General features: G+C 40.9%; 1 protein-coding gene across 8 annotated transcripts in view; it reads right to left on the bottom strand.

The window, feature by feature from the left end:
• Nucleotides 1-22,331, bottom strand: part of fat1a (FAT atypical cadherin 1a) — a 74,019-nt gene extending 51,688 nt beyond the window's left edge. For 7 of the 8 annotated variants that reach the window (XR_007881792.1, XM_051386700.1, XM_051386694.1 and 4 more), the window contains exons 1-3: nucleotides 20,291-20,424; nucleotides 15,400-18,689; nucleotides 3,132-3,446 (exon numbers count right to left, since the gene is read on the bottom strand). Coding sequence is in view for 7 of the 8 variants with exons in the window: in XM_051386700.1 (XP_051242660.1) it covers nucleotides 3,132-3,446; nucleotides 15,400-18,661 (3,577 nt within the window). In the remaining variant the exon portion in view is untranslated. Of the gene's footprint in view, nucleotides 1-3,131; nucleotides 3,447-15,399; nucleotides 18,690-20,290; nucleotides 20,425-22,077 lie in introns of those variants that run through there. The other variant, XM_051386695.1, reaches the window with a different exon arrangement.
• Between the last annotated feature and the right edge of the window lie 970 nt (nucleotides 22,332-23,301).

Raw genomic sequence — 23,301 nt, 5'->3', positions numbered from 1 at the left:
AGGAAATACAATTCTCCTCAGGCGCCAAATCAGGCCTTAGGAGCCTGGAACAACCGTGGTCATGTCTGTGGGTGGGAAGAGATCTGTGCAACCAGACAACTGAGCACTCGTTCATCTTTTAAGATTTCACACCCGAACGTCATTATTCAAATTCACTGATCTCTTACTGATTTAGAACACATAATTCATATCCAGCTGACTGGCACAATTTTTACCCCACACAGCTCTGCCTCATTTTTTTTCTCTCACTGTTCCAATCCCTTCAAAAGCAAGGCAATATCAAACCATTCAGTTCTAAGCTCTGAGACGTCGGGGTTGCAATAGTGTATGCTAGAGAGAAGAGCTGGCCTTGCACTTTAATGACAAACTGAAGTCAGAGAACAGCCAAAACAGCAAGACTTGTTTACTTGGCAGAAATAAAGGAGACCTAAGCCTTTCATCCTGGACTGAACCAATGTGAGTCCATGCGGAAAAAGGGCAACCAACGCCACCCAAGGCGTCAAGTGAAGCCTTCATATGTGTCTGAAGCTCGACAGGCTGCTTGGAAAGTTGCATTAGGCTGTAACCCATGATAGAAGGCAAGCTAGTTAGCTTGGAACACATGCCTACGAAGTTCCAAAACCCACAAACAAAACATAGGCCTTAACGTCTTTTCCTTTTTCCCACCCCTTTGTAGAGCTTTGTAGATATGCCAAGACGGGGCCTATGCTTCCAATGCAAGTTTAGAACATGTAATTACAGAGACTTGCATGTTGTAAATTTAAACATTTTCAAAAACCTGTAATATGCGGTGAGAATGCCATATTGAGTTGATAATGTGGACAGATATCAGGCCTATTTTTATCTCATTTAATACCACAGATATAGACAATAAAATGCAATATGTAATCATTCTTCAAGACATTTAATCCAATTCCCAACTAAAAAAATGGCTATTCAAACACGTCTGCAGAGTGCCTGAACAGCTATTCAGGATGCATAAATCACTGTCTTCTTTAGTACTCTACATTTGGCCCACAGTTTTCTCCTGTTTTCTCTCCTCACCTACCTCTCTACCTCCACTCCCTGTCACAGTCTTCAAAAACAAACAAGGAAGAAAATCAAAGCAACAAAGCAGTGATTTAATGACGTGTTCTCAGTCCAAACCACTCTTTGTTGAACCTGACGCAAGGGGCTCTGGTGTCCCACTGATAAAAGTTTTAACATGGTTTGATATGCATGAATGGGTCTTATCCTTATGCTTCAGTGTCCTCCATATCACCATTTTTTTTTTTTTTCAGTGCTCTTCTGCCGCTTGTAAAAAAAGAACCACGTAAAGATACAGCCAAGTCTACTGTAAAAAGGTTCTGCCCACAGTGGACTTCACCATAAGCTTCACATAAACTCTGTAATCCTAGGAGTAGGAAATAATTACTTCAGATATGTGGGCTAAGAAGACTTTATTTAACTGCTGAATAAGAGATATACTGTAAGTTTACCGTACAGGCTTGCAAAATGAGACAACCAAAAAAACAAATCCTTTCAGTTCACGATCAGCTGCTTCTGTGTGAACATGCTAGCTATGGTACCATAATTTAATGGATTACTCACCCATAGAAGGGCAAAAAAAATAAATCAAATATAGAATAAATCTCGAAGATACAAATGACTGTAAAGATATTTTTCGCAGCTCAAGGTCTGTGTTGTTAAAATAGCGTTATGTATGACTGCTTTGTTGAAAGATAAATATTCGATTTTCCAGCACTTTCATTTTCAGCCTCCCAGACTTCTTATCAGCATGCGTTAAGCTGATTTTGTCAGGCATGTAGACGAAACACCAACCTTAGGTGTCCGCATACCTAAGGTTTCCCCTTTTCTTTATCATTTATTTGTTCTTTCTTTTTCCTGTCCACTGGGGAAGTTACTGTGAAGCTTGTTTGGGGAAGCACGCCGCATGATGAATCCTTATTTGGTCAGAAAATTCCTATTGCCTCTTCCAACAAAAATAACTCCAGTTTGTTGATGTGACAACCTCAGGAAACAGGACCACACACATCAGTGAGGACAAACTGGAGCAACTGCTTCACTACACATTCCTTATTTGAGTTTAATTAGCACTTGCATTCATAGCTATAAGACACCTGTGTGTAAGCTGCGTAAGAAAGAATAACAGAATCAGTAACTGGCACATTCAGAGACAGAGTTTAAACATCTCATTCTGTATACAGTGTTCTATGTTTATCAAAATAGAAGTCATTATAATTTATACTGTCCTTGATTTATTTTATAATTGTAAAAAGCACTGAAGTAAACCTAATAGCTCTGCGTGGGTTCATACACACATGTTGACCAAATTCTTCGATGGATTCCAGCACAAGAATAAATCTGTACATTAACAGAGGCTCTGTGCCGACATGGAGCTTCACTTTGCACCTATTACAAGAATTTCCTCTGCTATTCAACTAAACATAGCCTGCTCCTGCAACTTTAAAAGAACCCAATGAAATATTAATCATCACACCATTTCCAGAGTTCCATATGAGAAAACACTTTACAGTGTTAGAGTGGAAAAACCCCCTGTAGGCTCAACCCACTCCTGTCCTGGGTTAAAATATTGTGTTCACACTGCTTTTCCTTTTCACAAGAAAGGGAACAGGAAGCCACCTTATTAGCCATGCACTACAGTGTATCTGAAAACCTGCTCTCAAGTCTCAAAGGATAATTTAATATGCAGCACAATTCTTTATGTTGACCTTTAAAATAGTTGCTGGGTTTAGATGAGGAACGTGCATGTGGAATTTCATGTTACATTTCTGTTTATCGTGTATATGTATCACTCAGGAAGGATATTCCAATAGATCCCTGCTTACATGGAAATGAGAAGATGTGACCGTAGCAATGTAAGTATGCTGTCTTTAATATTTAATCATTTAGACATTGGTTAAATAGACTGCAAACTAGAAAAATGGGCTACTTTTCCGAAGCTTTGCCCTGTGAGCTGATTTCTTTGTAGTACTTAAGTTTCTTTCTCAACCTTGCAGCCATACTCAAGGTTACCATTTGTCCTGGAATACAATATCAGCAGGGAGTTCCTGGTCTGAGGATGCAATTTATAGTGACATGAATTGCCATCACAGTAACAGCAATCTTACCTGTCTTGGCGTTAATGGCAAAGAAACCCTGGGGATTGCCGCTGGTGATCCTGTAGCTGAGTTTATCACTGGCCTTGGCATCTGGATCAACTGCGTTTATCTGGATGATTGACACGTCTTTAGGGGAGTTCTCCATGACAGAAGGGTAGTAGACGGGCTCGGAGGTTTGCGGTGCGTTGTCGTTGACGTCCTGCACATCTATGTAGACCTCAACAAAGGCAGAGAGCGGTACCACGCCACGATCCATCGCATAGACTGTGAGCCAGTAGTGTGGTGTTGTCTCATGATCCAGCAGCTCTTGCGTTCGGATAATACCTAAGAGATGAGGAAGACATAAACAAAATCTTTAGCCTGCATCACGTCAGGGAATTCTTTTTATGTGCAACACATGCCCTAAGTGTCACATCACTGCCTGCACTATCAGTGATCTCTGAAATTGATTTTTGGCAATGAAGAGAACAGAAGCTTCAACACCAGTTGGCCCTGACAGGCAGGGTTGGTTCTAGGCAACTTGACTGAAACTTGTCAAGGTGGAATATTAACAGAAACCAGTCAGAGCTCTCCTGTTTACACTCACTGGCAGGGAAGTTTTTTACTGCCATGTGGGGGCTGTAGCCTTCAGCTGAGCAAACAAAAGAGCTTTCAGAGGCCTGTGAGTTGTATAAGTTGACAATGGTTAAATGGAAGAGTGGAGGATGGGTAGGAATAGCTTTAAAAATATGGGACTGACAGAGTTTAAAAAGAAAGTCTAAATGCAGTATGTAGCACGGTTAGCGCTCTGGTTGGGTTAACCGTGGGCTGATGGGTTTAGTACGTTTTATTTTGTTTCTGTCGACCTTAATAAGGTATTAGTTTGGTATAAAAGACACTTTAATTTATAAGGTTTAATTTTGTATTTTTCTGTTTAATGCAGAAAATGGGCGGTTTTTCTTTTCCTTTCTTATCATCTCCCAGCTGAAACTACTGAGGTGGTGATTTGGGGGGGTCGGGCAGCACACACGCATGTGCAAATATATTGACATTCGACGATTATTGGACTGATGGTGGCTGGTTGGAACATTTTAACATATTACCCAAGTTTAGTTAGCATGCAAATGTTTTGTATAAATATGACTCAATCCAAAAATAATGTTATTCTAGTGAAACAAAAATCAGAGGCACAACTTTTGTGTCAACAAGGTACATTTTTATGTCATAAAATGTAGATGTAATATGTAGTTGGTTTACTTAAACAATGGGGTAAAAACAATGCAGATCTGTTGGACACAGATATACATGCTGAATGTATGTTATGTTTAAATGGCTGAAACTGGAGCGTGAACGTTCTTGTTGCTCTTTCTGAGGAAAAGCTAAAAGCAAAGTTCACAGGAGTGAATTTGCTTTAGTGCTTTTCATCTCCACCCGACCCCACTTACAAGCACTCACCAGGTGCTCAGTAGGTACATTTGGACTGTAGGAAAAGGATAAGTGTGAATGTGTGTGTTCGTTTCCATGTGTGTGTTTAAACAAGTGTAGGGGTGTTTCTGTTTGAGGAAGACGGTGTGCGCACATGCCTAGATGTTATTTTTTTTGTTGTTTTTTTTTTAGATTTGACCAGACTACCTTAAACTGTAGTAAGCATAACGTGGTTAACAGATCTAAATGAGCTGTCATTTTTGAGGTGACATTAAAAAGGCTTTCATGTTACAGCAAATGAGAACATTTATATCAGTTTTCATCAACATAAAAACAAAGTTCCACTATTTTACTTGTCTGATGTTGTTAAGTTTCTGATGGGTGTGAAACATCCTTCAGATGACTCTCTCACAAAGTGAGGAAATTAATTAACTGTGAGGCATGTGAACGCTGTATTGCAGCAGTCACCTTGATTGGTTATTCACTGTAATCAGGTTATGGTGTGAACATAAACAAACTGATTGGTGCTTAAATAATAACATTTTGATTTAACAAAAACAAAAAGAAAGGCCCTCAGAGGGCAGAAAGTGAGGGAAGAGCTGTGCATAATAAAACAACACTATAATATTTGGATAACTTGCACATGTGAGGTCCCATTTCAACAAGCACAAAATATAAGGCAGTGAAGGGCAGCATAAACATGCGAATATCTTCCAGACAATGGAAACCCTGACAGCCTTTATAATAACAACCATTTCCGTGTCTGTGTTATTTGCAATAGCTTTATAACCTTGCATAAGTGCAATGGAGATTTATAGCTATATTTGATTTCATTATTATACGGAACTAATAAAAGTGAATCATGTGATAGGCACGCCCGTATCATTACCAGGTATGGGTGTTGTCCATTTGCAACAATGACTCTGAATCTATAAAACACACTTAGTTACTGGTGGCACAGATAAGGGAGTCTCCACAAAACCATATACTCAAGGACACATTTCCAAGGTTCAAATAGTTTATGTAGACTATCTCTCTGCTGCTTCTGCTGCCTTTGTTCACTCACTGTAACTTGACGCACTGCTATGAAGGAGTGTAACAGAGAGCAGCCAAACAACTTGCCTTGGGTAATGACAGATTTCTCAGAAAAAGATAACACTCCAAATGACTTGTCACAAAATTCTCAAATTTAACACGGCAGGGGACTCCGGGGGTACAGCTCATTTATTTTCTCGCCCTGCTTTACTTTAGCGTCCCCTGCATTTTGGGCCTGGGATCCTCTCTTGTCATTAGTCATCATTATAGCTCTCTCAACTTCGCTTGAGGCATGTAATAAGAAGGGTAGTCAGGCAAGGGAAAATAGGTAGCTGCCTGATGTTTCTTAAAGCCAAGAGTCCCACGGCAAAATCAACACCAACCAGTATACCAAGAATGCAAATTACATGACTCCATATAATGAAACTGAAGGCTTCAAGCTGACAATACACATTGGGGAAACACGACTAAACATTTGGAGAACTCATACAAAAGAGTAACATTTTAAAGCAAGTTATTATTAATAATCATTTGCTAGCAACAATTTAGAAATAAATTAACGCAGTAATGGCTAATTTATGATATTACTGAAGCTGACAACTTGCAGAGGACAATAAAGATTGCAACAATAAATTACAAATGGTAGACATAAATAAAAAATGCAGATGCTTATGTGAGGCCTGAGCAAACACAAAAGGATAGGGGGATAAATGTTTCAGACAGACAGGGAATTAGTGGAAAAGAGCCACATTAAATAGAGAACATTTAACGTGTGAATGAATGAGATGAAAATGGTTGGAAAGGGTGTTGTGAGGACAGGAGGTACAGTAGAACAGAGGTGTTCATGTGTGCACATGCACGTGTTAATAAGACACAGTACAAGAGAAAAGAAGAGAAAGAAGTATGAGGCATCTTTTGTGCCTCTGCCAAAGAGGTGCCCATGCTTGAGTGCTCCTCTCTCTGACTGGCAGACACCAGCGTAGCAGAACAATTTCACTTTCACCGGGGTCATGCTTTTTGCTCACAGTTCTTCGCCTTGTATGTATCAGCATACGGGAGATAACTTCATATTTTTCAGTTACAAACCTTGCAACATGAACACAACTGCATTTCCAAGAGGAAATGTTACTGTCCACACTTTTCAAGCTAAATGTCAGTGCCAGCTCGCACACTTAAAAGGGTCTCTCTCTGAGAGACTCAAAAACGGGCAAACTTTGACCTTAAATGTGTAAAACAGCACAGAATATAAAAAGTGATCTGCCGTGGCCTTTGGCTAAATAGTTACTAACAAAGCACATGAAAGGTGAATCTGAAGAATTTAGTTGCCACACCCATCCCATATACCTAATCTACCCACTAAGGCAGAAGCAAAACCTGCCCTTAGGCCACAAGAAAAAGAAAACAGACCATGCACCAGCCTCTGCCAGATTTGCTTTCCGCTTTTTTTCCCCTTGCTCTTTTCTTTTCCCTCTGGCTTTGTTCTTCAAAGTTACTTGAGCACAGTGTGGTGGAGTCTTCAGACAGTCAAAGGATTTCAAATCATCAAGGCTAGCAGGTATTTTTTTTTTTACGTATGAGTGTACTTGAAGCAATGTCCTGTACAGATACACAATGAGTTCATTCTCCACAAACTTACAGTTACAGGGAGGCCACAGTTTGAAGAGGGTGAAATTTGTTTTCGAAAAGCTGCTAGAAACTGTTCACTGCATGTCACAAGTTGTCTAGTGAAACAAAGAAGAGTAGAAGATATGGCATATGCTGTATAAAATAATTATAATACAAGATTAAGACTCACAAATCCAGTTTGTACCTGTTGCAGATTTTCTAATTCCTGCCCTGACTCTGGAAACTTTAACTGTTAACAATTCACCAAAAACGTCGTGATTATGTGCTGCCAGTTCAAGGTACTCCAGGACTTCTCTCTTCATTCTGATAGTTGAAAAGTTGGGGCTTGCTTTGAACTACCTCAGTTAATTCCGCTCACCCCTACCCCACATTCCTCAGCCTTCTCAGGCCTCTAGCTCACATGCTTACATAAACTTTCTCAGTGCTTACTCCCCCCCCTCTCCACAGCCCTGGCTAAATGCTTCAAATTCCACTACCACGTTGTAGGGCCTAGTGTAATAGAGTCCTAAACTAAGCTTTCTGTTACCCAGCAATTTAATATCACATCATCCCAAAGTTCCCAGACATCTGTAGCCAAGATCTCTGCTTCAAAGATAATACGCCTGTTGGTATTAATGCCTGAAAACCTCAGAAAAATTCAAAGAAACATGTGAACCAAGGCAAAATGATGTTTTGCTGCTGTATATTAAATGCTTTGCTGAAGCGCTGATTTCAGCATTTCAGTGCAATAGGATGCAGTGGTTGTTAGTTAAAGGCAAAATAATGACTTAAAATCTTTAGTCAATCTAAATATCTTTTGATTTTGAATTCAGAGATTTCATACAAATAGAGAAAAATGTATTGATTTAATAAATCATTTAAATGGAGGTGTTTTATTTATATGTGTAAAGGTGGAGAAATAATCGTTTAGGTGTAATATTCATGCAGTTTAGCATAAGTGGGAAATATCTGATTATGCTAACCTAGATGACAAAAAAGTTCAAATAAAGTTTTATGATTTGAGTTTTTTGTGTACCAGTTTATATCATTATTTAACAGCAATTCAATGTGTCGGCCATATTTCATATTTTCTGTTTCACTTTTTACTCTAAACAGGTTATATATCAGCAAGCTAATGTAAGCTTTGTCATTTACGGGTAATTCAGTTAGCTATACAACAGTTACATCTGGCAGTTAGTGGGTGTAAATATTTAGCTGTTTCCTGGTAGTTTTATTGGTATTAGATTTGAAATAATCTCAAGAGATCATGGTTAGACTTCTATATTAAGCTGACCTTTTTATGCAATTTCCTGTTAAACTTGCATGTATAATATAGTGCACATGTATTACGATGAACAAGCTTGCACTACGCACCATGGCTCTGTGACTCACACTGTTTTGTCTGAAGGGCACACAGGGGTCACAATAATTTAGGATAAGTATTGGAGATCATCATAATGATGATACAGTGTCACACAAAAACCATGTCTATCTTATCTCCTTCAATATCCCGGCCCATTGAGCCAATGAGCCATTTCCACTTCATGCATCACTGTGCACACTGTATATTGTCCGTCCTGGCAGAAAAATGGCTGTCAACAGCTGGCTTAAGGGAAAATGTTACTTAAGACAAGCTCCATCATTTCACGGGCCTAACAATGTCGAACACTGATACTCTCTATGTCAGTGTAATCCTTTTAGTTTTCTTAGTGGGATACAAAACTGTCTCACAGCCAGTACTGATAATGACTTCAGAATTTCTTTGGCCGTAATGTATGTAAAACTCATGCCTTATTTGTGCACTAACTGCAAGTGATTGTTGGAAAGAGGAAAAAAATTGTAGAGTTGTTACATCTGTGATGCATGACTGAATGGGTTTTTCTTTCCTCTTTTAAAAAAAAAAAAATTACCTATTAATTCCAGTTGAGATAGCTTTTGGGACTTAGCTGAAATACAAAGCTTCCATTGTTACTGGGAACAGCATTATTTCAATGGCCTTTGAACAGGCCGCAGAGCAATACTCCTTGATTCAATATCACAGCATTATTTAGAAGCAGTTACTATATCTCCTAGCCCCGAAAAGCTCTCTGCCTGTGCCTCTGATAACAATGAGGGAAACATTTCTATAACCCCACCCTTTTGAGTATTTTTCAACCTTCCTACACTGTAGCTCTCTCTGTGTTCCCATTGTATACGGCAACCGCGGCTGGCCAGCTGACAGCGAACAATTTCCCCAAGAGAACACAATAAAGTTGGTGATGCCATGTCCCCAGGTACCGCTCTAGTGACCCGAGGGCTTCCGGTCCATTAAGCCAAGCCAAACACTGTAATACACGACTACAGATCAATACCTCTTTAACAGTCAAAACAAAGGTTTTTAACAACATCAAAACCCAACACAACAAAACATTACTTGCATTAAAATGGCAGTATTTAAAAGAAATAGTTTGATGTTTTGGGAATTGCGCTTATTCCCTTTAGTGCCAAGAACTGGATAAGAAGATTGACAAATGTCTACACAGTAAATATACAGCTACATCCAGGAGCCAGGTAGGTTAGCCTAGCAGGAAGACTGGGAACAGGGGAAAACTGCTAACCTGGTTCTTAATGGGTCGATGTAATTGTAAAGGCTGTGATGCTGTTGTGTCGACCTCTTAGAGTTCTTTTTATTTGTACTGTCCTGCTTAGATTTGGCAAAGGTGGAGGCCTACTGGTGAAGAAGTGTACCATATACTACCAATTAGATTTTCACTCAGGGACCTTTGTTGCATGTCATCCCCCCCCCTCTCTCTCTCTCAGAACTTCTCTACTGTCTTGGAATAAAGGCAAAATGCCCAGAAAACACTGTTGAAGTAGTACAGCATTAGTCAGCATTATGTTTAAATCACTCACTAAAAAATGAATGTGACAACTTAAATTGACCGGTTTTCGGTATCAGCCAACATGGCCGTAAAAATTATTGGTTGACAGACAGGCAAATGTATTTTACTACACCCACCTCATTGCACCGGTGACTGTCTGTGCTGTATTTGTGGTCAGGGCTGTCACTTGTCAAGTATCAGACAGCATAGAAATGGCTATAAATGCCTGAAATAGTAGCAGAAATTTGAATAAATTTAAAAAGCATGTCACTATCTCTTATGTCTCTGCCATAATTTAGTAAAGAACCCCTGGTGAAGATGCTCAGATGTGTCTGTGGGGAAGATGCTAATGTTTTCTAAATATCACTGCTGTTTGTACTACTTATTGCTATACACTGCTGTTTAGGGAAGTGCCTCTATTAAGCACCCGTAGGTTGAAGTATTAAATAATAACAAAACAAAACTGTTTAATGAAACCGGTTTATGAGCCTTGTGTTTTTCCCATATTTAATAAGCAAATGTAGATAACATCATTATGGACTTCTGAATGTTCCTCGGGGCCTACTGTTAAAAACAAACTTTAAAAATGTCAAATGTGCAGTATTCACATTACAAAGGATTAGAAAGTATAAATCTAATTCATGAGAGTCTTAGCATGACAACGATTAACACACAATGAAGCACATCCTCTGCACAAGGCAGCCTTAAGTTTCTTTAAAAAGACTTAATGGACTGAGAGAACAACATACTTTTAACTAGGGAAAGTGTGTTTTTCATTTAGCAACCTACAATCAACTTTGTCCCGCTGCACATTCCTGGTGCCGTCTCCACAGTAACAGCACTCAAGCAAAGACTATTTGGAATCATGTGCCACTTTGCAGTGCTACTTTTATCTCGAACATATAGGCAGTGAATAGAAAATGTGATGTGGGACAGCTTTTACTTTTAGCAAAGTATACTTGATGTCAAAACACAGACCATAAACAAAGACAAGCATACGTCTTTTCATCAGTCACAATCTGTCGACTTCAACAAGAGGGCGGTGGAAAAAGAAGCAATGTACTTTTTTTTGGTAGAAATGGAAAACAGAACTTACAGAACTTTGTCATTATGCATCAAACTGTTTCATTTGCTTTCACAAAGGACACATTTACAGCACAGGCTGCAAACAGCTTCAAGTGAAAGGCCAATGCATATATTAGCCAACAAGAAAGGGCAATGCATACATTATACAATCAGCATCTGCGTCTCATCTAGACTTAACACACTTCTGGTCACCTTGTACACTGGATGATTCTACCTCAAGCTGAGACACAATTGGCTTTGAACACATTTTTTTTTTCAAAGTAAATTTTGTCTAGATCTATACAATCACCTCCACAGCAATATGGCCTTTACTTTAAAGGGGAGGCACAGAAATTGATTTTCCTCTGACCTGTTGCCTGATCCATCTTGACACCTACTTTTCTAATGTACATGGATGCACATGTATGTCTAACAACATACAGTATGGCGCAGTACAGAAGAAATAAAATAACATAGGTATAAAATTTTGCAGTTTACCTTTACTGTTACTATGCAACGAAGGTGCTATTACTACTCTAGAGCTAATTTAATAGCATTCTTTGGCTACATTCTTGACTGCAGATTCTTGACTAGTGTGGGCCTCTTGTCCAAAAGCAGAGCCAAGGACATCATTGTCCTTAATCCTTTTTAATAATTTTTTTTAATTCAAACCCTCAAGACATTTTTTACCGAACATTACTCCATCCTACAGTCTGAAGTCATGCAACACTTTATTTAAAAGTGCTGAAAAAGGGCCTACTATGAGGATAGCTCTTTCCCCTTTTTCTTTGAGTTTCCCATATTCTTACAATTGTCTACCTGAGCTTTTGATCTATTCAGACTGAGCTTCCTGACATGCATAACCTCGGATAGTCATTCCAGACAATAGGAAAGGAGGACACTGTTACTCATTGGCAATAAAACAACCTTGCCTTTTATCTGTTAATCGTTGCCTGATGTAAGGTGTGTCCGGATGATTGTGAGTCAGGTGTACTTTGAGGAGTGGAGACTTACTTAGGTTCATCGTGATAAGCATTGGTTTATGGCTCAACTGTTTAGACTAGCACTGAAAGCTGACCTCAGATGGGTTCAGTTGATTAGTTGACCCCGTAAAGGCACATACTTCTATGGCTATATTTAATTTGTGGGCCCTGCACAAGGAGTTATAATCCTCACAACTTTCTTCACTACTGACCCAGATACTGTGTGCAGTGCTCTTTTGGATGACTCTACAGCTACACTGTCAGCTGAGGGTGTTTGTCCAGCCAGGGAGTGCTAACATCTTTAAAATGTATTTTCCATGGTTTTAGAGTGCCAGCTGCATAGCCTTTCTGAGGGGGAAATGGGTTAAAGAAAATGTCATTAAATCGGCCATTTGCCACACTTGACTCTTCAAAATTGGCATGAGCCCTTGAAAGTCCATATCGGTTGACCTCTAAGGCCTCAACATGTAAAACTGTAGCCAACCGCTTATGGCATGCAAGCCCTCACAAGTAAAGTGTATGCTTCCTTTCCAGCACCAAATGGTGGAGAAACAAAGTACACTGCTGGCTAGTGAAGCACCTCCAATGTGATGCAGCTATACAGTGTTTCTCTGAGGTTAGTTGGAAAAACTACAGCTAAAAGCAAATGCTGAACTTACATTCAGCAGCAGCATATCCATCAGCTTTCTGCTCAATCTTAAAGTTGGTTTATATGTGGAACATAAGCACTTGGAAAGCTTCTAGTATATCAAAGTCCAGTTGTGTTGCTCTTAGTCTTCAAGGTCCCTATCTGTCAAAGCTTGCTTGACTATTAGCAAAATCCCAATTAAAGCATGGAATGGTAAATTTGGTACAGCATGGGAAGGGGCCCGGGAAAGAAAGAGTCTTGATAAGAGTAAGTTTAAATTAAGATGGCACCGAGCCAGCGACCACAGAGCTTTTAATAACACAGAGAATGTCTGGGCAAACAGTTGCCATGGACTCCCTGAACAGTCTGACAGAAAAGGAACCATATCTGGTGAAGAAGACGTGGCTTGCATACAAGGGTTTTACTTGAAATGTGTGTAAATGAGAACAGGGTGGAATCCAATAAACAGCACTCACAGACAGCATTTTTAAGTTCTATCACTATTTCTCACAAACAAATAACTTGTTTGTTCCTTGCGCTGTTCGGGAACCGTCAAGTGGGTAGCAAGCATTGGCCTGTTTGCCTGTTCTAAACTCCAACCTTTGTTCAGATTTGTTAGATACACCTACTCTCACGCACTGTCTTCTTGCATCAACCACCACAGTCTGATGCTTTCCACTCCAACACTTTGTTACCCACAAAGTAGTATTGTTGTTACTGTTATTGTGGATGCCACTGTAAGCGGAATATCTGAAAGAACCGTGATTTATACTGTGGTGATATACCAAACAAAACACTACAACACAGATAAAACCATGCAATAGACGGATGTGCTGTGTTAACAAACACAACTGCACGGGTTTAGAATTACAGGCGTCAAGCAAAACAGGAAAAGACTTGAACAGTCCTCCCTCACTCCTTCCCACAAATTCCATAACTGAAGGTGTGTGGCTCCTGGCATTTTTCCTCACACCACTTTTTCATTTGTTTTCTAATTTTAAACTATTTTAAAACATTTTGGTTAAGATTCACAACATGCAGCTGCAGCACTGAGTATATAGTGGGCTGTGCACCCGTGCTTATATTTCCCTTTTAGAGGCAAAATATTCTAAATGCATATGGTAGCATTACAAACCGCACCCTTCATCTAGTGAAATCATAGGAGGGGCATTACCACCTTGGCTGTATTTAGTTGTCTACTGACCTCAGATGTAATCCATAATAACAGGACCCAACCCAGGACAATCCTATCATTGCACCTCCTGATAATCACTTAATATAGGCCTCTGGGATTAAGTAGAAGATCAGACCAGGCTCTGTGAGTCTGTACTCTACACAGGATTTTGAGTTCAACATGGACCAGCCCCTGGCCTGCGTGTGGCCCCATCAAGACTATAGTGTAGTACTGCAGTCCATTGTAAATCTACACTATTCCTTGCTAAACGAAACTTCCATTACAGTCAATGTAGTACATGAATAGGAAGAAACTGAACTAAAACAACATAGAACAGCACTTCAAATTCTTGCACGAAACCACAGACACTCACTTGTTCAAGCCTTAAATATAACAGCATCTCTGTTCATAAAACTAAATCTTATTACAAATAAAATATCCAACCACTACCACAGAAACAATCACAAACACACCACAACTGACACACAGCCCTGGAGAACGAATCCTTCATAAAGGTTCATCTCCGCGTGTTAAATTTACCACACAGAAGAAAAGTATTTCCCAACAGGTTCACTGAGACTTCCTGTCAACTTATTAAATAATTCACATACCTGATTTGTAATAAAGCCTGAACTAAAGATAAACCACCTTCACAACAGTAAAATTCAGCAGCTGACTAATAAATTGCATTTCCAGCTTTCTTATGTAGATATGAACCTTTGAGGTTACACGTGTCAAGAGAAATCAATGTATTATGCATTACGTTTCACTGCCTCATTTAGACATTAAATATGTATAATGCAGAGAGAATTTTTAGTTCAAATAGGGAAAAAAGTCACATTAAGGCACCTGAGAATGTGGTACCAAGTTTAAAAATGAAGGCAACGGGCCAGGTCCAAACATCTAAATCAGGTGATTGGTAGGTTTTGGGCAGGAACTCCTGGAATTCCAGACTGCCTATTTAGAGTTAATTTGAGTCAGCTGTTTAAATCATTCTGGGCAGCTGAGCAAGTATTAACATATTTTCTTCAAAATCATAAGAAAGCAAGTCCTGCCTTCAGTACAATATTAAAAAATATGCGACTATAAAAAAAACCCTTCTTAAAAAATGCTAAAAGAATATTTTTGCCTTGGGTCCAACAGATGTGACCATCTTCCAAATTGAAAATATTCTAAAATAGAATATGTATTTATACAATGAGAGCACGGCTGCGGGAAAAGGAAGTGAAATCACCCAGAATCTTTTTAGTACCACAGAAACTATTCAGGAATGTCCACACAGGTCGGAGAGACAGCTGGTGCATCTGTTTCTGCCGTCAGTTCTCCCAGAGAAGAAAAATGACTGGAATTAGGAACCTTACCCATCTCCTGGAAGAATTCCCTTTACCTTATTGTTTCGCACAGTGACATGACTGGATAAACTCTAGCAGTATAAAACTTTCCTTATACTGATCATTTGAAGCTGATGCATGCCTATTTCAGAAATGATGGCTCTATAGTGGCACAAAGAAAAGAGACTCACCAGTTTCCTCATCAATAGTAAATATCCCCAGGCCGGATCCATCTCGTATGGAGTATCGAATCTCTCCGTCTCGTCCCTCATCTTCATCTTCGGCTGTTATAGTCATCACAGATGTCCCAACAACTGCATCCTCTTTTATAAATCCCTTTTCCACAAACGATCGGAACAAAGGCCTGTACAGATTCTCGTTCACGTCCACCACGTCCACCTCAATGAAACAGGTTGATGACAAGGACATGGGCTTCCCTTTGTCTTTAGCTTTTGCCGTCAGATTGTACACCTGTTTTGTCTCGTAATCTAGATTTTGCACGATTCGCAGAGCGCCGCTGAGTTTGTCCACTTCGAAATTCCCATCTCCGTTATCAATAAGGCTGTATCGTACCTGACTGGAAGGTCCAATGTCGGGATCATGAGCCTCCAGCCACATAATTACAGTACCGATGGGAAGGTCTTCTCTCACTTTCACACGATAGTTAGGGGGGACAAATTTAGGTGGATTATCGTTCACATCTTCCAAGGTGATTTTAAGCGGCACTGTGGACACCAGCTGAGGCTCGTTCACTGACTGGTCACGAGCCGCAATCTTCAACATATAAACTGGATGGAGCTCACGATCCAACGGTTTCATCACAGTCACCACACCGGTCTCCTCATTGATTGCAAAATGATCTGTGCCTCCCAAGATTGAATACTTCACAACTCCATGATCATCTTTATCCTTGTCTGTCGAATCCACCTGGATAATTTCAGTCCCAACAGGTGTACTCTCACTTATTTCAACTGAATACGAATCTTGCAAAAATTGAGGGCTATTATCATTTGCATCGAGGATCTTAACACCCAACAGGCGGGATGAGGATTTCTGCGGTATGCCAAGATCATAAACTGTAATGTTGAGGGTGTAATAGTCTGTTGTTTCCCTATCAAGAGGAGAGTAAACCAAAAGCCAACCGGTTTCCATATCTACTATGAAGCGGCTTTCTGTGTCTCCTCCCGAAATAACGTACACAAGTTTCCCATTGAAGCCGCTGTCCGAGTCTGTGGCACCTAAATGGAAAATCCGGGCCCCGACAAGCAGGTCCTCTTTAACTTCAATAACACTGGGGAAAGACTCTGCAAACTGGGGAGGGTATCGGTTGACTGAGTGAGTGTCCATTAAGTTGTCATCCGGCTCGGTTTGCGTGTGGATTTTGCTGCCTTGAAGTAGCTTTTCAGCCAACATGGTAGCAACACCAGTTTCAACACACTTTAACTGGACAGGCTTGCGTGCTGTGATGACAGTTATGTTCATGAACATTGGCTGAGTCTCGTGTTCGCCGTCCGTCGCAATGATTTGTAAACTATGAAGGGACACTTTAGCTGCCTCTCCCTCACTCAGCGTGTGCTTCAGTGAGAGCACGCCAGAGTTTGGGTTCAGTTCAAACAGATCAAGATCATTCCCAGCTTTAATATTGTACCGTACTAGTTGCAGTTCATCAGCATCTATGGCAGACACTGTTGTTATCTGCTCTCCCACACCGTGATCTCTTGGCACAGTCACTTCACAGTCTACATTTTCAAACAAAGGCTTATTGTCATTCAGGTTATTTAACGTTATGGTGACTGATGCCTCCACCTCCCTCCGGAAAGGGGATCCCCAATCTGATGCCCTGACTTTGAGATTGTAAATCCTTGGCATGAGCTCATAATCTAGGACCTCTGAGGTGCTGATGACACCAGAGAAGTAGTCGATGACAAATGGTTGAGGGCTCAGATTTGTAATGCTGTAGGTCACATAGCCATTCTCGCCTTTGTCGAGATCAGTTGCTTTAACCGTTACCACACTGGTCCCTGTGGGTACATTCTCATCAACACTGGCCTTGTAAGATGTCTGCTGGAACTCAGGTGCATTGTTATTCACGTCAACCACATCAACGATCACTTTTGTTGCTGCTTTTTTGTCAGTGGTGATCACGTCCAGCTCAAACCGTGGGGCGAAATCAGCATTGATTGGTCCTGTAGTGCTGATTAAGCCAGTATCTGGATTGATAGTAAATCTGTTCTTGTCAGTTTTGTGTCTAAAAGCATATTTTAGCTGTGGATACTTTGGCATGGCCGTTACCATAGTGACAGGTGTATGAAGAGGGGCAAATTCACTCAGATTGACTCTGTAAACGGCCTTTTCAAATGTAGGAGGGCCCACTTTGAACTGTGCCGAAGTGACATGTACCAATTTAACAGATGAAAATTGAGGGGGGCTGCCTTTGTCCTTCGCCTGTAAAGTGAGGTTATATCCAAAAGGCTGGCTGTCCCAGTCCACATCTTTAACTGCTTTTATTTTATACTCCTTGCTCCCCGGGCTGGTTCTCACAGCCTTGAACTGCTGAAGAGGGTCACCGGCCACAATACTCAATGATGCTATCTCCCCATTTGGTCCCTGGTCACTGTCTTCTACTGTCACAATAGCATAAGTGGGGTCATGGTCTGCATCTGAGGGGGCCAATGTTACAGCAGTGATTACAGGTGCATTCTCATTGGCCTGCTCCACCCTCACTGTGAGTTTGGCCATGCTACTGAAGCCACTGCTGCCGTACAGCTTCATCCCTCTGTCCACGGCGAGGATCTCCAACTCGTACAGCTTCGTCTCAGAGTAGTCGAGTTTGCCAGTCAGTGTCACCACGCCGCTTGTTGGATGAACTGCAAACATGTCCGTCCACTCTCTGAAACTATAGTAGTATTCTCCATTCGTACCGATGTCTGCATCAGTTGCCGTGACCTTGGCCACGCTGGTGCGTATGGCCGTGTTCTCTGGCAGAGAGATGCTGTAGGATGTTGGTGAGAAGAGAGGCCTCAGATCATTGGTGTCCAGTACCTGCACCTTAACTCTGGTGCGACATTCCACATTAGTGCTCCTCTCTGAAGCTTTAACAGTCAGCATGTAGTGGTCTTTAACCTCCCGGTTCAGAATAGCAGTGCTGCCTCCTTTGGTCCTTATTCGCAAAAAACTGAAGTCTCCCAGCAGATAGTCCTCTGCTTTGAATAAGTTCTCATTGTCTCCAGAGATAATTTTGTACCGTACCTCCCAGGCTGGGTCTGCGATATAGATTCCCATCTTGGTGTGACTCTCTAAGTAAGTCTTAGCAGCAGAGTTCTCGTATATGGTGGCATTGTAAACTGGGTGGGTGAATTGCATGGAGGCGGCCCTCACCATCCTTTGGGTTCCTGTGCAGCCACAGAGAAGCTGCAAGAGCAGCGCAAGCAGTGAAACCAAGTGCTTCCCCATTATCGTACCGTGATTTTCACAGAACCACCTGAAAACAAACAAAATGTGACCGTCAGTATTACAACTCTTTATCACTCAAATACATTTAGAACATACGATTAGCTATTTACAATTTATAAAATAAAAATAGCAATTAACCACAAAAAATATATAATTTTCTACCGTCATTCCCCACAGAAAGATAGTCTAAATGCAGAAAATAGTATTCCTTTCTTCACCGTGCACCTTCCGAGCCTCCTTTAAATGTCATGACAAGTGATGGCTGTGCTGATAAATGGCTAAATAGGTTCCATGTGGAAATAAGATAAAGCAGAGCAGTCAGTCAGGTGACAGAGATCTAAGCCTGCGCTGCTCCCATGTCTGCACAATGCCAGATGCCAATTCTGTGCACTTCGTAACAGATGAGCCTCATTTATCCAAAAACATCCGCTTAATGAGCTCAGAGAAAGAACTGACAATATGAAAACATGTAAATCTTTCATGTCCATGCTGAGGCACAAATATTTTTTAATGTAGGACTACACATTTCATGCTGCTTTCTTTTTCTCATGTACGGAAATAAAATAAAAATCTAATTTCTGGTCACCCACTATGACTTTTAAAATCTAACATCTAGCAGCCACAACTATGAAATACAAGAACTTACAATGATGCTGGACTTTTCCACCTATAATATCTGCAGTTGCACGAATACAGAAAAACCAATTTCCCCCCTCTCTATCTCAACGAGCTGCAATCACTGCATAACCCACAAAGGAGATGGCTCTGAAACTGCTTTCAAATTGCACATTCATTCGTTTACAGCCGCTTTACAACGTCTCGGGCTGCGTGGGAGTCCGTACAAAAGACAAATAAAAAGCAAGACACTGCTATGTCTGCGCAGGAGTGCTGTGCATAAAAAAAACCTACATTATTTACTTTTGGTGTGTCAAAATGACCCGAGCAGGGTTTAGTTATTAATGCTTTATGTGGGGTTAATGAGTGACAGAGCCGGGGATAAAGTCACCTTAAAATCTGAAACTATCGCCTGCAGGTACAAAAGAACCATCTGCTTGTGGGAGACCATTGTAAAAAAAAAAAAAAAAAGAAAGCAAAAAAATTCCAACTAAAACAAAACTTATTTTTACACCTATAACAAATTAGATTGCGCATGTGCAATATGCCGTTTCTCTATAACCTGCGACCTGCTTACATTTAAAGAAAAACTGTTTAAAGAAAATAAGTTAGGAGCCTGCAGACTGTTTCTTTTCTAACCCCATCCCCCAACTAAAGCCATTCACTTCACTTCACGATGGCAGCCGTGTGCTGAGCACAAATCTGCTTCAAAAAAAAAAGACCCCCGCACTTTTCCAACACAACAACCAAACAACGCATCAACTGGAACAGAATGAAAACGAAACAATTGTTTTAAATCCCCGTGTTATCAACAACGACACTACGCCAATAGTTTCGTTGCGGCTAAACTTCTCCGAAAGAGGCAAGAGAAAGCAGCGGCGGCTGGTTTCTTTCAGCTCACAATAGCACGACCTAACCTACCTCAACTTTTTTACACGTTACAAAGATGCCGGAGCTGAACCTCCGCTGACTGAACAAGGACCACCGAGTACAAAAGAACAACAATTCACGTACCTCTTCTATTAATCTCGTATATTTGGAGGTTTTGCATGTAGTTTATGTAGTCCAAATCTCGGCATGGTAATACGTGGACTTGTCTCCTCTCCGTTACTCCATCTACCACCACCAGGCAGGCAGGCAGGCAGTCTCTCTCTCTCTCTCTCTCTCTCTCTCTCTCTCTCTCTCTCCCTTTCTCTCCCACACTGGATCTCTCCGCGCTGCGCACGTCCGGATCTACTTACCGGCTGGCAGCAGGATAAAACCTCGCCGCTCTGAACCCAGGACCAGGGTGCTTTCATTTACTGCGGCTGCATCTTACATTTATCTTAAATATTCGGAAAAAGGCCAAAAGGTGGTTAATCTGATTTATTTTAAATAAACCCACTACTTCACATATAGCCCCAAGGTAGCCTTTTTTTTTATTTATTATGGGCGTCATTTAAAAGAAAATATCTAATTTTTAGCCTACTTAAACTTTTATGGGGTAGTCTATGTTGAGTATGGCTTCACCTGCAATATATGAACTGTCATTATTTTCTTTTAAATGTATTTATATTTTGCTCAAATTGCTCACTGTGGCCATTTTGGCTATTGGACGCATGATATTTAATTTAGGAATATGTGACTTTTTTTTCTCCCCCATATACCAATCCTAGTTCAGTTTCATGTAATTTATCTTAATCTTTGCTTATCATTACAGTAAATTAAAATAACCTACAACAAAGTGCTCTTGGGGTCAGATCCCGACACGTGAGATATCCTTACAAAGAGCAAAACCTTGTCCTGTCCAAATGGGACTAGCCTTAATCCAGTACTCATCTCCTCAGCTGCAGCCCAAACCACTTATGTGGTTATGCCGTGACGAGGTTGTTTTTGCGGAAAAATAAATAAAAGGTAAGTTTAGTAGCCTATGACCTCAAGGCTTATGGTAAGCAAACAAACAAAAACTATAAAGATAGCTTCAATGAGACATTAATGTATGCTGGAAAAACGACCCGTGAATTTACATCATAATTCTGTTGTCAGCATAAAAAGGTGAATAAACTCTGCGTAAATTCGGCGTTCTGGGCATCCCTGGTGATGATAGATTGGCTAATATTACTTGCAAATGCAAATTTCCCAGCGCATGTTGTTGCATTTTATGTATTTTAACATCAATTCTGGAGATGATCTTCTTCTCATTATTCTTACTAATGTAATTGTTTTTTAATAGCCTGGGTTAGGCTGAAAATATAGTGCCCAGCGGTGCGTCCCAGGGTTTGTATTTTGGCATTAGAGCAGGGTGACTGATGGTGGAGGTACACTCGCCATGAAGGCGCTGATCCCATCGACCCCCCTCCTCACACAGTCATGCTGACTGCTTCTCAGACCAAAGCTGCACCACATTACCTCTACAGGAACTCAGGAGTGTGGCTGCTATGCGATTGATGGCGCTGTCTCACTGCTCTTGCCCGGACTGCAGCGATACAGCCGGTGCGCCTGCAGAAAGCCTGTGCTGCATGCAGGCTTTGACAACTTGTCAACTTGTACTGCTCCTGTGTCTGTGTGTGTGTGTGTGTGTGTGTGTGTGTGTGTGTGTGTGTGTGTGTGTGTGTGTGTGTGTGTGTGTGTAGGTGCGTGAAAAAGAGTGCGCCAAGCGTGCGTATTTGTGCATTTGGTTGTTTGGCACAAGTCAGACAGAAACTCACTTTTCTCCACCGCCCTCTAAAAAGATGCTTCGAGTTGGGCACAAAGTTTTAAGACTCATTTTTAGAAACAAAACCATGAGCCCAACGCTTCTAATTTTACTCAAATCTACTTACCAGACCAGCTGGATGATCGCCGGCTGCCGCTCCAAACTTCAGTTCACATATATCCTGGCAGTTTTTGGAAGGCTAAATATTTTTTTTCCTTGCATCTCGCAGATGAGGGAGGTTTTCTGATTGAGAGAATCCGTTACCTTCTTCCTCCTCAGTGCCTCAGAGAGCTTTCTGTTCCGATCCGCTCAGAGTCATTGCACTTGGTGGCTTGATACAGTAGAACTGTGGGCTATGGTTTGCCTCGCTCTTCTCCTCCACAACGGTTCAGGTGGAGTTGCATACTGTTGCTGCCTTCAGGTGATATCGGAAATATCGCAACCCTGATAGGAGCGTCCAAGAAGACAAAAAAATAAATAGTGAAACAAATGGCAAAATCGAGATTTTCTTGCCCACATTAGTCCCGTTCGGAAAGGTGACAGAGCTGCTGAGGGGGTGGAGTGAAAGGAAGTCACATTAACAACTGAAGGAGAAAGTGATGGTTTAGATTATTAGCCCATATGTTTTTGTTTTGGCTCTCAGTTTATCTGATTATTTGCTCCGCAGATAAATCCCACTTAGTCTAATGAATGAATTAAAACGTGAATTGCATGTGTGATGCACATTTTCTCGTTCAGAATAGCCCAGTTTGATTTATTTCATCAATAAACAGCTATTAAAACACATGTTCTGTTACAGGGTCGTTTGTATTAACATTTATATACCAAAGGCTCTTAAAAGTGGTCGAAAAAAGACAAAGTTTGAAAGTAAGAGCATAGCAGATCTCCTTGAAGGCATCCAGGATCTGACACCTTCAGCCAGAGACGCGGCTCTGACGTCACAGATTCCTCTCTCATGCCATGCATGCATAGCTCAGTGTGTTGCCTGCAGTTTAGCTCTGTTTATTCTCTCCGAGATCCAAGCACCTCGCAGCATTTTATTTTTAATTTTTTATCACTATCTCAGTTCATTCTGGGTTATGAATTGGGTTCTCGTGCCCCTTTGAGAAACCACCATGTAGTTTTAAGAGTAATCAGTGAATTCACTTGAGCATCACAGAAGCACATTTTCTCCATTCAGCTCCTTGAACATGTGGTTAAAGGATAAACTCGACACCGCGCTGTGAAGTGGCTGCCAAAAAATGCCAGAGCAGAGAGAGGGGCTGTTTGAGCCGGCGGTCCAGCGTGAGAATCTCTGCCTAATGTCCATTCAGCACTGGCTCATTAAAGTCACATTTGCCCACAGGCTGAG

This window comes from Dicentrarchus labrax, unplaced genomic scaffold (assembly GCF_905237075.1).
Source record: "Dicentrarchus labrax unplaced genomic scaffold, dlabrax2021, whole genome shotgun sequence".
Taxonomy (NCBI): Eukaryota; Metazoa; Chordata; class Actinopteri; family Moronidae; genus Dicentrarchus; species Dicentrarchus labrax.
The sequence above is the reverse complement of the archived record's forward strand: the minus strand, read 5'-3'. Positions and strand labels throughout refer to the sequence as shown.